The sequence below is a fragment of the Mustela erminea genome, chromosome 2 (genome assembly GCF_009829155.1).
Source record: "Mustela erminea isolate mMusErm1 chromosome 2, mMusErm1.Pri, whole genome shotgun sequence".
NCBI lineage: Eukaryota > Metazoa > Chordata > Mammalia > Carnivora > Mustelidae > Mustela > Mustela erminea.
This window is the reverse complement of record NC_045615.1, coordinates 93935718-93951799: the sequence shown is the minus strand read 5'-3', so window position 1 is coordinate 93951799 and position 16082 is coordinate 93935718. Positions and strand designations below refer to the sequence as shown.

The following is a 16082-nucleotide window of genomic DNA, read 5'->3' as shown; positions in this document are numbered from 1 at the left end:
CATGAGATTATGAGATCATGGCCTGATCCAGATTAAGAGTCACACACTCAACTGACAGAGCCACCCAGGTGCCCCTAACTTAATTACCTCGTTAAGACCCTATCTCCAGGGGTGCCTGGATGGCTTAGTGGGTTAAAGCCTCTGCCTTCGGTTCACGTCATGATCCCAGGGTGCTGGGATCGAGCCCCGCATCGGGCTCTCTGCTCAGCAGGGAGCCTGCTTCCTCCTCTCTCTTTGCCTGCCTCTCTGCCTACTTGTGATCTCTGTCAAATAAATAAATAAATAATCTTAAAAAAAAAACAACAAAAAAAAACCTATCCCCAGACACAGTCACATTCTGAAGTGTACTGAGGTTAGAGCTTCAGCACATGCGTTTGGGGAGGGCGCAGTTCAGCCCGTATCATTAGTCACAAGCACTGGCTTCACAGATGTTTGCCACTTGGGGTACCCCTGTGGTGAATGTAGACTACTACATTGCTGACTCCTTTGGAGAGTTCTTTGCCATAGAGGTTTGGTAATAAGTGTATATTTTCATCAAAAAAGAGAATTTTGGAGTTGATTGTTGTTTTTAGGGGTTGGAGTGAGTGATTGGAAACATTGGGAAATCCACATCCCCAAGAACAGAGTAAAAGCCCAGGGGACTAAAGTAATAAAAACACTTGCGGATCTGATGGTGATTGCCGACATTGCCATCCTCACTGGAAGTCCCCGTTCCGAAACGGCCGGTACTTGGTTAACCCCAGGAAATTTGGTGGTTACGTGTCCAGTTCCTACCCAAACACAGGGACCGAAGGTTTTACTCTTATCTTCACTGTTCACTGACTTTCAAGACTGGGAGAACTCTGTGGAACACTGTCAAGTCTGGTCTTTGAGCTTCAGGTTGGACCTAGAGGATTTACACGTCTACCCTTTAAAGGGCTAAGAAAAGGTCTATCCGGGCTTGGCCTTGGTCACTCCCTGTATGTAATTGAAATTGCTGCCCACAGAAGTCAGAGTAAGGTTGTAAGGAAGAGGCTGTGTAAGTGACTCTGACTGTTGCTATAACAACAGGACCTTGGTCTAATTTCTTTTGAAAAATGAATTTCAGCTGGTGAGATGAAGCCCAGCAGCTTCTTGGCCCCGCCGCCAGCCTCCAGAGCTCAGCTGCTTACGGATCGAGTGCACATTGCTGCCCACGCTGCCCCCCGGTTGAACATTTTCAGAGCCGGTTAAATCACACCTACATTTACCCGAATGTGAGAGTGTACCTCTGTGTGTGTGTGTGTGTGTGTGTGTGGTGTGTGTGTACATCTTCACCCATGGGTGATTTGTCTGGAAAGAAAATTTCTTTAGTTCTGTCTTGTCTCCTATTTGTGAACAAAAGTTATTCCAAAGACATGTAAATAAAGGGAATCCCCTTGCTGGTAAACCAAGGCAGGTCCCATAGCTTTCAGTTTTGGAGTAAAAGCCTGCTGCTTGGAATGGAGGTCTGGGGGGGTCACACACGGCCTAGAAATAAAAATAACGTCCTGTTCGCTCCCTGGCTAAGATAGGGGGGCAGGGGAGATGGGATGTAGATGGAAGAAGTTGAGAATTCTCTTCTAGGGGGTATCTTCTAGCTGGGCTTTATGCAAACGACACCGCACTCGAAAGAGCAGTGTCTGATCTCTTTGAAGGAAGCAAGAGGCTTTTTATAGACTAGGCAATCTTATTTCAATACTTTGGTTTTCCAAAGGGAGATGAACATGTGCTAGGATTGTACTGGAAAACAGTGTCAGGTGTGGGTACTGTGGGTTATTTGCTTCCCCCAAGCCAGGTGCAGGACTTAAGCACCATTGAGCAAACCGGTCTCCTGGAAGGGGCTAAAGACTAAAATGAGAATTTCTCGTTGAAAAGAAGGGCCATTTTGAGTAAACAGTGCAATAAAAATATTCTTGATTTTTACCCAAGGGAGAGAAAAGTACTGAGCCTCCCTGAAGCATTCCTCCTTCCTCCTCCCAGAGAATAAACAAATCAAAATCTCTGTGTGTTTCGTCTAAACATGCCCATTCTTGGGTCCATGTTGTTGGTGTAAGTCTCCAGCTGTGAATGATGCAGATAAGATCTGATCTTTTCATTTGCCCTCTTCCTCCCTATGGTTTTTTCTCCTTCCTCACCAACCTCCTTCACAGTCATTTCTTTACAGCTCTAAATAAAATCCCATTAGGAATTTCAGATTGTAATACGAGGTCACGCATGTAGGCATGTTTGAATACATAACGTATGCGTGACTTCTAGTAAGAGATGGCAGAGACATTCCTAAGAAAATCGTTTCTTGTCCTTAGAAATAAATGCAATGTAATACGTGTGTGTATGTTTATGTATTTGAAAAGACAGAGCCGTTGGGGGTTCAGACTGTGGAATCCGATGGCAACCACAGATCTCAGAGGAGCTTTTCTGACAGAGCGCTACCAAGGAAAGGAAGCTGCCACTGGGACGCACACATTGGCTCCCTCCCGAAGTGTTCAGGGCTGCAGCTCTCATCACTTCTCAAACACATGCTACATTTGCAAAGGAGCATCTTTCCTCAGAGAGGAGCACAGCGCTTTTCTGTGAATCAGACAGATCTGACTGGGAGACGTGAACACATCCTCCTCAGACCGTCACGACATGGGTGTCTGAAACCCTTTCCCAGAATTTCTCAGCAAGGTTTGCTCATGTTTAATCGGGATGGGAGTCTTCAGATGCAAAACAACAGAGTTGCTGCTGAGAAGGGGCTCTGCTCTGTGCCCTGGGACAAATTACTAACCTCTCTGAGCCCATTCCTCGTCCATCACAGAGCTGTTGTGAGGTTTAATCAAGGTAATGTATGTGAAGTGCTTAGCTTAAGGCCTGGTACAGGGTAAGCGCTCAGTCAATTAGAATATTAAATGACAAGTTTATCTTGAAACATTTAGTGAATCAAATTCTCTGGCAAAAACTTAGAAGTTTAGAGCTCCCAGGGCACCTGGGTGGTTCAGTCAGTTAAGCATCTGCCTTCTGCTCAGGTCAGGATCCTGGCATCCTGGAATCGAGCCCCGTGTCAGGTTCCCTGCTCAGCAGGAAGTCTGCTTCTCCCTCTCCCCTTCCCTCTGCTCCTTCTCTCTCAGTCTCAAATAAATAAATAAAAATCTTTAAAAAAAAAAAAGGTTTAGAGCTTTCTACTGAAAGCTATGTAAGGAGATTTGAAAATCATATAACCTTGGCATTTGCGGAGAGAACAGTCTCGGTTTTTAACAAGTTAATAATAACAAGTTAATAACTGTTGAGGCACCAATTTGAACTACATGTATGAAGCTTGTGAAAAATGTTATAACTTCATATATAAAAAGTACACAGGATTCGTGTGACTTGTGACGAAAATATAATTTATTCATTCCATTGAGAGAAAGCCAAGAGCCTGTGTGAACATTTATGTATTTGGAAGTATGGAGATTGGAGAGATTGGAGAGCTTGGAACTAAGCGTTTCTAAATGTCAAGGGCCTGACTGCCACTGCTGCTGATGTCTTACGATCCACTCTCAATACGCTGTACATTTAGTTGGTCCTTATTACATGTTTAAGAATAACTAAAGGATAGGGGGCGCCTGGGTGGCTCAGTTGTTAAGTGTCTGCCTTCCGTTCAGGTCATGATCCCAGGGTCCTGGGATCGAGCCCCATGGCAGGCTTCCCTGCTCAAGCCTGGAGTCTGGTGCTCCCTCTTCCTTTGCCTCTCCCCATTCTCAAATAAATAAATAAAATCATAAAAAAAAAGAAGAAGTAGTAGAAGAACTGAAGGATAAAAGCATACCTAAAAATCCAGACACACACACAAAAATTGCTTTTAAAAAGTACCTTACTCTGGCACCTCACAGCTAAAATTGGGTGAGCATCCGTGCTTCAAACACTGAAGAGAGGTACAATCACTCTCAGGTACACCTAAGACTACTTGGAAAAGGCATTTTAGATCTGACTCATAGGAGAAAGGAACAAGATCATGGTCACTTCTAAAAATAACCTCAAAGTCCCCCAGAATGTCCTGAATGGCCCTGTTCCCTTGAGCTGGGGACTGAGCAGTGCCCCAGCATTCCCTTGAGCATTTGTGGCTGAGGTTACAGATACCAACCAGGAGGGTGAGGCCCCTTTAAAGATGATTCTTTTCCCCCTGGGCATTTCAGAATGGGGATTTCTAACTGCCTGTGGCTGATATTCCCTCCAGAGACCCAATATTTTCCACTGATCAGATCCAAAGAAGTTGCGTCCTGGGATGGTCACAAGTAGAGGTTTTTAACTCTTGGGTCTCAGGGAAATTGTGTGTGTGTGTGTGTGTGTGTGTGTGTTTCATATGAAAAATTTGTTTTCTTTCTAAAATAATGTTAGAAGTATGTAAGGCTGATGAGGTAGCCTTCAGGAGTTGTGATAAGATTTCTCTTTTTCTTTTTGTGTTGCTCTGCCCTTTACATAGATCTCCTTAAAAAAAAAAAAAAAAAGGTACTCAACTTTTATCAATACATGTCTGACATGTGTTTACTTTCAGATGTGGTCTTTGTTCTTAGGACCAAGTCCACCCCCCCAGCGCCTTGTGCATGGGTACATAGCATGCCCTCCGTTCATTTGGATGAAAGCAAGGGGAAGTATATGTATAATGTGAAGAGAGAAAATGGTCCGGGATATTACTATGCTCTGAGAAACCTAAAATGTAAAAAATAAACATTTTTATGAAAAGTCTTATAGAAATCCCGCAGGTTTCTCCAGAATCCAGGGTCCTCTGAGGTTTGAACTAAAACAAGCGCGAGGGTTATTTCTTAGTCCTGTTTGTGAGCTGTCCCAGAGAATCACCAATTAACTCAGGAACATTTTATATGGACACTGGGTTTGTGTGTGTATGTATATTTTTTTAAAAATCACACCAACAACTTCATAATGTCAGAACTCCCAACAGAATTCTTATTCTAGATCAGAATTCCTAAAAACTAGGGATCCTGGACCAATTACCTCAGAGGAATCAGGGTTTTTATTAAATTTCTTTAGATACCCTGTGCCTCCAACCTGTGTCCCCCTCTGGGTCCCACCTTGAGCTACTAAATCAAAAAACTGTGGAAATGGGACTTGGAATTCTGCATTTTTAACAGTTATCCAGGTTACTTTAGAGTTGGATAATGAACGGTCTAGAACCTTGAACTTCTAAATAAACCTCAAAAAATCCTTTCTAAGGGTGCTTAAATCTAGAAGACAGTTGTGGAAGCATTTTTGCATACCGTACATACTCTAATAATTAAAATACCTAACATATGAGTATTCTGGGTCACTCTTCAGATTTATTCATGTGTTCATAAGCTTATTATCTACTGGTAGAATGGGAAGCGTACCCGTATGAAAATTGATACAGTGAATCATCTTCTAGTTTGATTGGAGCTGATCAAAATGACCAAAATGTGGTCTTTGAGCCTCTAAATTAGTTATAGCATCTGCCAACTGAAATTCCAATTCATCTTCAAGTCCTGGGAAATGGCTATATCTCTAATATGGTGAAGAAAGTTCACTCATGGTGTTGGTTGGTGAGTGAAAATCACTTAAAGCCTTTATATGGAAATTCAGAATTCAGATATGAAAATATCCAGCATTTTGAGTTGACAAACTTGTCAAAACATCTGACCGTGGTAACGGCACACGATGTCAGTGGGTTTCAGTTTAAGTTTTCCTTTGCATGATTCTCTTCCTGTGCTTTCTGGTTCTCTATACAGGTTCCCAGAATCCTTAAGAGTTCTCAAAAATATTGAGGAGGGGACAGCTCACAAGCCCTTTCCAGCATCTTAAAGGAACTAAAATAAACTGGACATTTACTCAATAGTCATGAAAACGCTAGGCAGGCCAACATTTTCAAGTGTGTACTTTGGGGGATAATTCCATAAATTCAGTGTGGTCATTTGAGAGAGAGCTTTTAGCGGTCATTTTTATGTACAGTCGCATGAAGAAACAGGAAAGTGGTTACAGGATGTGTATGAGAATGTCGTGCTCCTGACCCTGGACTTGTGGGAGGGGCTGTGCAGGGTTGACTGTAGAGAAGGTAATGTCTAAACTGAATTGGGAAGGACAAATAGATTTGGTCAGGTGAAGAAGTTGGATAAGAGGGTATGTAACCTATGCAAAGTCCCAGAGAGACAGAGAATAAACACCGTATGTCCCGAGAACTGCAAATAATTACATGTAGCCAGAGATTTCGAGTTGATTGGCACTGGGGGCTGGGGACAGGTAGAAGGGAAGAAGGTTAGAGGTGTTCCTTAAGACGGGGGAGGTAAGTAAGCAGAGGTGAGGATCGAGTTGCGGAGGGCCTCTGTGCCGAATTTAGGTGATGCTGAAGACAGAAAAATGTCAGGTGAGGAATGGGTACAACCTGGTTCACACTTTATAAAGAAAATTTACAGGCTCAGTGCAGAGAATCGGTTTGGAGGGGAGCAAGCAAGGCTGGGGCAGAGAGAGTCATTCGGAAGCTGCTGCAGAAATCACGAGAAGTGTTGACGATCTGAACGAATGCAGTGGCATTGGGGGTGGAAGATGAAAATAAAATTCTTAGATGATAAGAACAGAGAGTTCTTGAGGTTTAATTGGGTGTGGGTGGTGGGGAGAGGATGGGGATCAGGGATGATTCCTGAAAACAGTGCGAGAGCGCGTGCCGACGAGCAGCGTCAGAGTCCAGTGCCAGGGAGGGCGGCACAGCCAGGATGTTCCACCCCAGGTGAGGGTGCGTTGTGGGCTCTGCAGTCAGGCCTGAGTCCGAATTTAAACCTGGGTTGAGCCCCCTTCCACTTTTCCCTACCGCCCCCCTACCCTGGCTCTGTCATTTTGTAATCTCGCCTAATGTCACTATGCCTGAAGTTCCTTCTCCATAAGATAGTTATAATAAACCCTGCTTTTTACAAGCATTGGGCGTAGGAGACAGGAATCTGATGGCTTACCCCAATGGCGTTCATCTTAAAGGGCTTCATTATTAATAGTAGTGTCATTTACTTTACTCCCAGGCTCCGCGACCCTGCCCAATTTCATACAAAATTAAGGACGGGGCAATATGAGGTTTTTGTTTTGTTTTGTTTTGTTTTGTTTATCTTACTAGCGCTGCTAAAAGCCGAAAGGCAGAAAGACTCTCTTTTCCGTGGATATGCTGGCCCAGGGGACCCCTAAGAAACCCCTCTGTGTCAGCAGAGGCCTGGTGACCCTAGCTGGGGAACCCATCCCTGTTGTGGGTATTATCTACCTCTCCCCATCCCACCTTCTCCAAAACACTGACCTTTTCCCCATTGAGGCGGAAGACCAGCACGTGACCTGCCCCCAAGGTTTCATAGGAGGATAAAATATCATCCTGGGTGAAAGTGCTTTATAACCCCAAAGGCAAAGCTATTCTTATTACTGCTGCGAGTGTCCTATCAGCCCTCCCGAACTGTTCTGTCTCTCTCCGCCTCCCAATTTCTTTCTGTGTCTCTCAGTTCCTCTCTCCCCCTACCTCCTTCCCCCCTTTCTGTCTGTCTGTCTCTGTCTCCCACACGCACATACACGCACATGACGGTTTCACAGAAACACATGCTATGAAGCCACGCTGTAGATGAGAGACTTATGCTGAAGCCATTCTGGAGGAGGACTTGTTTCCGTTGGAGGAACTGACACGTGACAGCGGCCCATATTGTCATAGGAACGGGATGCACAGCCTACTTCAGGCCCTGGCGCCATAGCCTCCCTTCATGGGAGAAAACATTGACACGTAATAATAGTAATACAGGAACAAGGGAGCTGATGCTCAAGAGTTTCTGTGATTCTTCCACAGGGGCACAAATCACACTAAGAAGCTTCCAGCTTTGTAAGGCAGAAGGGCCAGGGACTTCCACAAGAGGAAGCCATTTGGGACGAGACTCTTACCTGAGTCCGTGGGTGGTCAGGGCTCACCAGGATACCCCTCTCTTCAGTCGGCCGGCCGTCCTGCTGACTGAGCAGAGCTCTCGAGAGTTCCTCGGCCTTCTCAAGCTCACAGGTTCTGTCTCTTCCTGCCGATTCGCCTTCTGTCTTCCAAGAGGGACATGAGAGACTTCGACTCACAGACCAGCCTCCTATAGAGCAGATGATGATGAGACAGACAGTAGGGATGCTAAGATTGCTCTAACTATTTTGGACACAGCTAGACAAAACATAAAACCACAACATAGCATATTTGATGACGTCTTTCTTGTATTTCCAAATGTTGTATGTCAGGATACTGGCTCAAGGAGCCAGCAGTGGAGAATGCGAGGCCCTCAAGGGGAAGGAAATACTCAGCAGCTCCATTCAGGTCACATGCTGAAAATGCATTCGATTTGAACCTCCACGACCTAGTGCTACTCTACAATCTAGAACACGAATGCATTAGCACTCAGACTTAAGTTTGAATGGCAAATTTCATTTTTGTTGTCCATATTAAACAAACAAACAAAACTACACCAGATGCTTGGAAAATGTGAGGATTTTTGCCAGCTAAAGAAGGAACAGAAATATCATCCTTCTACCTATCTGTAGTTTGAAGGTTCAGGAAGTAATTGAGCTCACTTGCAGGTGGAACTACCGATATCACCGAATTTTAAAAGATAACAATAGCTAAGGCTTACCGTGGGGGCTTACCAGGTACCAGGCATGAAGCTAAGTGTTGTCCCTATTACTGCATTTAAGTTCGTTCTTGCACTAACTCTACAAGCTAGACATTATTAACCCACTTTGCAGATGAGGAAAACAAAACGGAGGAGAAGTGAAGTAAGTTTTCCAGGTTCCGTTCATTCAAGACAGTGACTGACTATCAACTCTGCACTACTGGGGACCCAGTAGTGAACAAAACAGAAAAATCCCTTCCCTCATGTAACTCACTTTCTAATGGAGGGGATCATAGCTAACATGTATTAAGTACCAGACAACATTTATATGTATTAATTCTTAGTTGGGGGGGGCAGGGGGTGGTCTCGGGTTTGACTCCAGGCATTGTAACTACAGAGCCAGGGCTCCTGTTTCTTTCTGTATTACTGCCCAGTGTGCCTCATCCAGGTAGGCTCCCTCAGCTCGGAAGAGGTGAAACTTGGGCTCTCCAGCCAGACCTGTCCTTCAGCATGGTCTCAGGCACCACTCTTTACAGAGAAACAAACAGACCACTTGTCTTTATTTCCCCATCCTGCCCCATCTATTTCACAGCCAAAAACAGAATCAGGGACCTGAACTTTCTAAAATAAAGTCAGGTTCATTTTTAAAATATATTTTTTTCAACATCGCTTCAGATGGTGCCAAGAGCCCCAAATCTTCGTTTCTTTAGGACCTGAAGCTGTGATATTTGAACTTGCTGCTGGTGCACTGGAGCTACATTCAGGTATCTGCCATACTTGTGTTCAGAACTACAGTTCCCAGGGCTGTTCAATAAATAACAAAATTTTCTAGCAGTTTCCACCTCATACGATGGATCGATCTTCTTTGAAGTCAAATGCCATTGTGTCCTGGTGAGACCCTTGTTTTCAGCAAGGCTGGGGTTCTACCAAGTGACTGCACACAGTGTTTGGTGTTGTGATTAAAAATATAAGATTGAGGAGGAAGCCTGAGACTGGATTTTTACTCAAGGACTTTTTCTGTTGACTTTGGAAGTGGAATTCTCTGCTTATGAGAGAACAGCAATAAAGTGGCCCTGCGTAGAATCCCCCACATCATCTGCAGATTGGTTTTATTATAGGTAGGGCTCCTTGAGAGCCTTGGCAGTTCCACGTGTGAGCGCTGAAGAACAGGGTCCGGGGGAATTCGGCTCCTCTCTTCCTCTGCTTCTGTGGTGCACTGTGCCCTTTGCAGGAATAGGAGAGTGCCCACGTGGATGACTGCTCTGCCTCTTCTCTGCTCCCCGTGTCCTCCTGCCTTCCGCCTTCCAATCTGTGAAGTTACTAACCGCCCCCCACTTCTAACCTGAGTTAGTCTTCTTTGGTCATTCGGCAGGCACTCCCTCAGTACCTACCCTATGCCAAGCTCTTTGACCCAAGCCCCACACACTGGCCCCTCGCCGGCAGAAAGGAAGGGGGCAGACGGATGAATTAGGTTCATGGTTAATAAATCCATAGAGTTAACAAGAGTTTCTTAACTGGACTTACCTGAGAAGTCCAGTTACGTGGACGCAACATGCCAGGGTTCTCCAGGTTAGAGTTCCCATTACCAGTGAACCTCAGTTCCTGGGTCGTAGTTACGTTCCAGTGGTGAACATTCCCACAGAACAGGAAAGCAAAGGCACCACAACCTGCGGACTCCTGCTGCACAAGTTCCCCACCGGGGAGGTCTGGGTCTGCTTTGACCTGCTACTTTTTGAGCAAAAACTCTTGTAGCCTCAGGGATCTGCCCAAAAGGCTGGGTGGTGGTCCTTTGCCTGAGCTAGAGGAGAAACACACAGCTTCATCCATCACAGGTCATGCGCACTGGGGCCCTCTATTTGATTGCACATTTATTGCTAGCAATCTATGCAAACATGAGCTTTCCTATAAATAAGCCGGATGCACATGTGCACATGTACACACACACACACACACACACACACACACACACACACAAAGTCAGGTATTCCTCATGGTCAGTGGAGCTGCCTCCTGCTCTGATTAAAACTCACCTCTTTCAACTCCTGAATTAGACAATAGAATTAATCATTCATTTTGCCATTATTGATTAACTACTGCTATGAACCCAAACACTAGATGGGGCCCCCATGGATACGCAGTAAGCAAATCAGTCAGAGCCTTCTTGGAGCTCACTAAAGAGACACCCAAGAAACTGCCCCAAAGTATGGTAGGAGCTCTAAATGGGGAAGTGGAGTGTGCTGGAAAAACTTATTCCAGGATATCCAACCCAGTGTAGGCGGGTCAAAGAAGGTACCTGATGTAGCTGGAGGGGGAAAAGATGTAAGTTTTCCTAGAGGAAGGGAAGTCTACCATACAATCTGAAGGATGGTTCGCTGTTAACCCGAGGGAGGGGAGAAGTTTGTTCCAAGAAAAGAAACAACATGGACAATGCCCTGGAGGTGGGAGGAAGCTTGGCACATCTAAGAAGCTGAAAAACTTTCAAGGGAGTTGATAGAAAATGTTTGGCAGGGAACAAGGAGGTAACGCTGAACAGAGAAGCAGAAACCAGGTGAAGCAGGCTCAGATTGGATTTCAAACCAAAGGCAATGAAAACCATTACAGAGCTATAAACAGGAAAAGCTATATATTTCTTGAAAGAGCTGGCCGCATAGAGAATAGATTGTTGGAGAGCAAAGCAACAGATAAAGGAACAGATGAAAGAATAATGGAGGATGAATGGAGGCAAGGCAAGGAGGCCAGTTAGAAGTACTGCAACAATCTAGCCAGATAAAATGGTATCCTGGCCTCGGAGAGTGGCAGTGAGGCAGATAAAATGGTATCCTGGCCTCGGATAGTGGCAGTGAGGTTGGAGTTGAGTGGACATATTCGAGGGATACGTTAGAGGTGGAATCCATAGGACCTGGTGATATGGTGATGGGAGACATTTTGAGAGGAAAGCTCAAGTTTCCGGTTCGGGGAAGTGAGTAGATACTGAGTAGGGAACTGGGTGGATGCTGAGATGGGGAGCATGGTTGAGGATCATGTTTGATAATGAGCTTACTGTTGAGACATGCTGAGTTTTACATGCCTATGAAACAACCAGGAAGAGGATGCTGAGGTAGTAGACCTCCACAGGGAAGACTGGACTGGGTACATTGTTAACAGGGTGATCAGCCTAGAGAGGATGGTTGAAGCTGTTGAACTGGCCGTAATCACGTAGGCAAGCATGTAGAGTGGGCAGGAACAAAAGCTGACAAGCAAACAATGAGGAATTCCATCATTTAGAAAGAACGAAGACCACACATGCCCCTGAGAAAGAGCAGATGGAGAGAAAAAAGGAAATCCAGGAATATGTGATAGCATGGAAAACAATGGAAGCATGCTTTTAGAGCAGAGCAGGCTGCATCACGAGGTGCTGGGTGGTCAAGTAAATAAGAACTGAAGAGAAGTTGTGGGTTATGTCAACCGTTAGTCTTCATTTCTGCACTATTCAGTAAACGTTAAATTCCATATGCTTAGAGGATTTTTAGTGTTTTTTAAAATATTGTTGATTTAATTCCTTGATGTCTTCAGTTAAGAGGTGAGAAAAGTTAACGATAGGTATTAACATCTTTCTCAAGTATAACACATTTGGGGACAAGTCTCACATTTTGTGTTGCTTTAGAAAATAATAATGGATGATTCTCAGCTGTTAAGAGAAGTACTGCCTTTAACTCTCTCTTTTCCTTTGTTCCCCACCCTCCAATCTTGATTTTGTTTTCTATCTCTTAACCTCATGAGCTCTTCTTTTGGATAAAAACTTTTCCCACAGAGTTTGAAGCCTGGCCACTCTTGAAATTAGACATAGAACTTCTTTCCCATGTGTGATAAAGCATTTAAAAGTTAGTTCACAGCAGTCATGCATCACCTTGCTCAAATAGTGAATGATGACTTGGAGATTTACTCACGCTCTTTCCTTTTTCTTTCCCAGCTCCAGGAGACTGTGAAAAGGAAGTTGGAAGGAGCTCGATCACCACTTAATGGAGACCAGCAGAATGGTGCTTGCGATGGGAGTTTTTCTCCAACGAGCAAGAGAATACGAAAGGACATTCCTACAGGAATGGAAACCATCAACATGCCACTGCCTTCAGCTTCTCCTCTTCACCAACTTGACCTGAAGCCTTCTTTGCCCTTGCAGAATAGTGGAACTCACACTCCTGGGCTTCTAGAAGATCTAAGCAAGAATGGTAGGCTTCCGGAGATCAAACTTCCGGTCAATGGTTGCAGTGACCTGGAGGACAGCTTCACCATCCTGCAGGGCAAGGACCTCAAACAAGAGCCTCTAGATGACCCTACTTGCATAGACACATCAGAAACATCTCTTTCAAATCAAAACAAGCTATTCTCAGACATTAACCTGAATGATCAGGAGTGGCAAGAGTTAATCGATGAGTTGGCCAACACTGTTCCTGAAGATGACATACAGGACCTGTTCAACGAAGACTTTGAGGAGAAAAAGGAGGCCGAATTCTCACAGCCGGCAACGGAGACCCCTCTCTCCCAGGAGAGCGCCAGCGTGAAGAGCGACCCCTCTCACTCTCCTTTTGCACACGTTTCCATGGGCTCTCCGCAGGCGAGGCCCTCCTCTTCGGGCCCTCCCTTTTCTACCGTCTCCACGGCCACGAGTTTACCTTCTGTGGCCAGCACTCCTGCAGCTCCAAACCCTGCCAGCTCACCAGCAAACTGCGCTGTCCCGTCCCCTCAGACCCCGAACCAAGCCCACACTCCAGGCCAAGCACCACCGCGGCCTGGGAACGGTTATCTCCTTAATCCCGTAGCAGTGCCCGTGGCCGGTCCCGCAGCGGGCCCCGTGGCTGTGGCTAGCTCTGACCTGTCCCCTGCGGAGCAGCTCAAACAGATGGCAGTGCAGCAGCAACAGAGGGCCAAACTCATGCAACAGAAGCAGCAGCAGCAGCAGCAGCAGCAGCAGCAACAACACTCAAACCAGACTTCCAGTTGGTCTCCCTTAGGGCCCCCGTCCAGCCCCTACGGAGCAGCTTTCGCTGCGGAAAAACCAAATAGCCCAATGATGTACCCCCAAGCCTTTAACAACCAAAACCCCATAGTGCCTCCTATGGCCAACAACCTGCAGAAGACGACAATGAATAACTACCTCCCGCAGAACCACATGAATATGATCAATCAGCAGCCAAATAACTTGGGTACCAACTCCTTAAGCAAACAGCACAATATTCTTACCTACGGCAACACTAAGCCTCTGACCCATTTTAATGCAGACTTGAGTCAGAGGATGACCCCCCCGATGGCCAACCCCAACAAAAACCCTTTGATGCCCTACATCCAGCAGCAGCCACCCCCACCGCCCCCGCCACAGCAGCCGCCACCCCCGCCCCCGCCGCCACCACAGCTCCAAGCTCCCCGGGCGCACCTGAGCGAGGAGCAGAAGCGCATGCTTCTCATGAAGCAGAAAGGAGTGATGACTCAGCCCATGGCTTACGCCGCGCTTGCATCCCACGGTCAGGTAGGTGTGAAAGTGAGTGGCACCTTGAGTAGTGCCGGTGGTGCATTTCAGACCTGGGATGGGGGACTGTGCGCGCTCCGGTGGCTGCGGCCTTTCCTTACCTGCGTGCAGAATCCTTCCCGTGCAACCTCTTGGCCTTGGCCAGGCTTAGGTTTTGGTTTTGGTTTGGTTTGGTTTGGTTTCTCCCTTTCTCCTAAGAGATGGAAAAGGTTGGTATCATAGACTTTCCTGTCTTTGAATGTCTGGGAGTCAAACTTCTATTATTGCTGCCGGCAGATAAAGATGCAGAAATGACAATCAAGTTCTCGCTCGAGAGATTGAATTGTGAATAATGGGAGCCATGGATTGTTGATGGTTAAATGTGGGAGCGTTGTCTGTAGTTTCAAAGTGGAGGATAGATTTCTGTAGGACCATTCCGCCCTTAAGCATTGGCTGCGGGACTAGCACAATTAGAAGTTGTTTCAACATGGCGTGACTAGGAAGTGCAATAAAGCCTTCGCGATGCATTCACCTCTCACTCAGGAAAAGCTGATGGTGGATCTATCTTAGTGCTGGATCAAAATAAATTCTCCTCTGTCCCGCTGTCTTTCTTCAGGACATCCTGGTTTAGGGATGTAGGGCCCTCAGTGATCTATGGGAAAAATGAGCGGCAACCTGTTGGGGTGTGAATCCTTACTGACAAGCATTCAGTCCCCTCATCCTCCCCCCCACCCCCAGCAAGCTGCTTATCTACCTTGCAGGAGTGGGGAAATGCACTGTTCTGCCTTTTCTCCAAACATGGGTTAACTGACCAGAGCCACCCTTTCATTACCCGTGGCTGTGTTGTGCCTCAGTCCTCTCAGGAGTCTGACATTTGCGTGGTAGGTTGGGGATTTTGCAGAAAATTCTTTGCTGTCAGGGCTTTCACGTGCAAACAGGTTCTAACTAGTGCTGGGGTGTGTGTCCACAGACGATGCATTAGAAGCCCTGGGAAGTACTACGGGCTGATCTTAGATCACTGTTTGCATCTCCTGGTTCAGTTCCGCCGCCCCGCCCTACCCCACCCCCAGAGCTTGATGGGGGCTGTAGAGCAGGAGGTGGTGTTGGCCTGCAGAGACAGGCCTGGGCTCTGTGGCTTGATTCTTGTCCTTCACAGCCTTCCAAGCCCCAAACCTCACAGTGGTGTCTTGTCTTCACATGCCAGCCAGCTCCAAAGAAATTCTGTCTGGAGGAATAAAAATATAGCTTGGTTTATACCAGCTGTAATCAGTAGCTTGGTAGAAAAACAGCACTGAAATGTGAGCTTTTATGTTTTATCTTGGTTTCATTTAAAAAAAAAAAAAAAAGCACCATTGGAAAATGCAACATTTTATACACTTCAATATTAAGTTTCGAAGGAGGCAAAAATACAGGCAACACACAGGGATGTTTGTTGTAGCCCAGACACGTCAGGGCTTTATGAGATCACAAGCTGTCGGAATGGTCTGTTGGTAATCTTAATACAAATTGTGCTGCTACATTTGCTGTTTTTACCGTGAATTTTTTCCTCCGAGCCAGACCAAAGATGATTAATTCCAACTCACAGACTCTGCAGACATGCGGGTGCAGTGTGAACCCGTCCTCACTCCCCACCCTCACTAAATGTCTTTTGAAATTTGCTAACTTGGGACAAAGTTCTTGTCTTTGCTGGAACATGAATTTTAAAGGTACTCATTTCAGGTCCTTATGCTTGCCTAACTACGAGTAACCGAAGCCCTGAGCTGCAGAGGTCATGTTTTGAAAGGACTCAGTCAAGTGTAGAAACAAAAGTGATGGTTTTCTGGATTAAATCTCTGGGCTCCTCCTCTTTTCCTTCCATCTCACGAGGTACTTTCAGGGTGGACAGAATCTGCCTTTTGGAGGCCTTATTAGAATAATCACTTCTTAACCTCAAAAAGAACCATCAAGCAAAAGCACACTTTTTAATGAAATATTAACTCACCACTGTTTGAAACAAGCTTCAAAATACATATATAAACATG

The 16082-nt window shown here is 45.8% G+C and overlaps 1 protein-coding gene across 3 annotated transcripts in view; it reads left to right on the top strand.

Moving 5' to 3' along the window:
* MAML3 (mastermind like transcriptional coactivator 3) overlaps positions 1 to 16082 on the top strand; it is a 402671-nt gene that overhangs the window by 224963 nt on the left and 161626 nt on the right. For all 3 annotated transcript variants that reach the window (XM_032333458.1, XM_032333457.1, XM_032333459.1), the window contains exon 2: positions 12532 to 14082. In XM_032333458.1, coding sequence (XP_032189349.1) covers positions 12532 to 14082 — 1551 coding nt within the window. The remainder of the gene's footprint in view (positions 1 to 12531; positions 14083 to 16082) is intronic.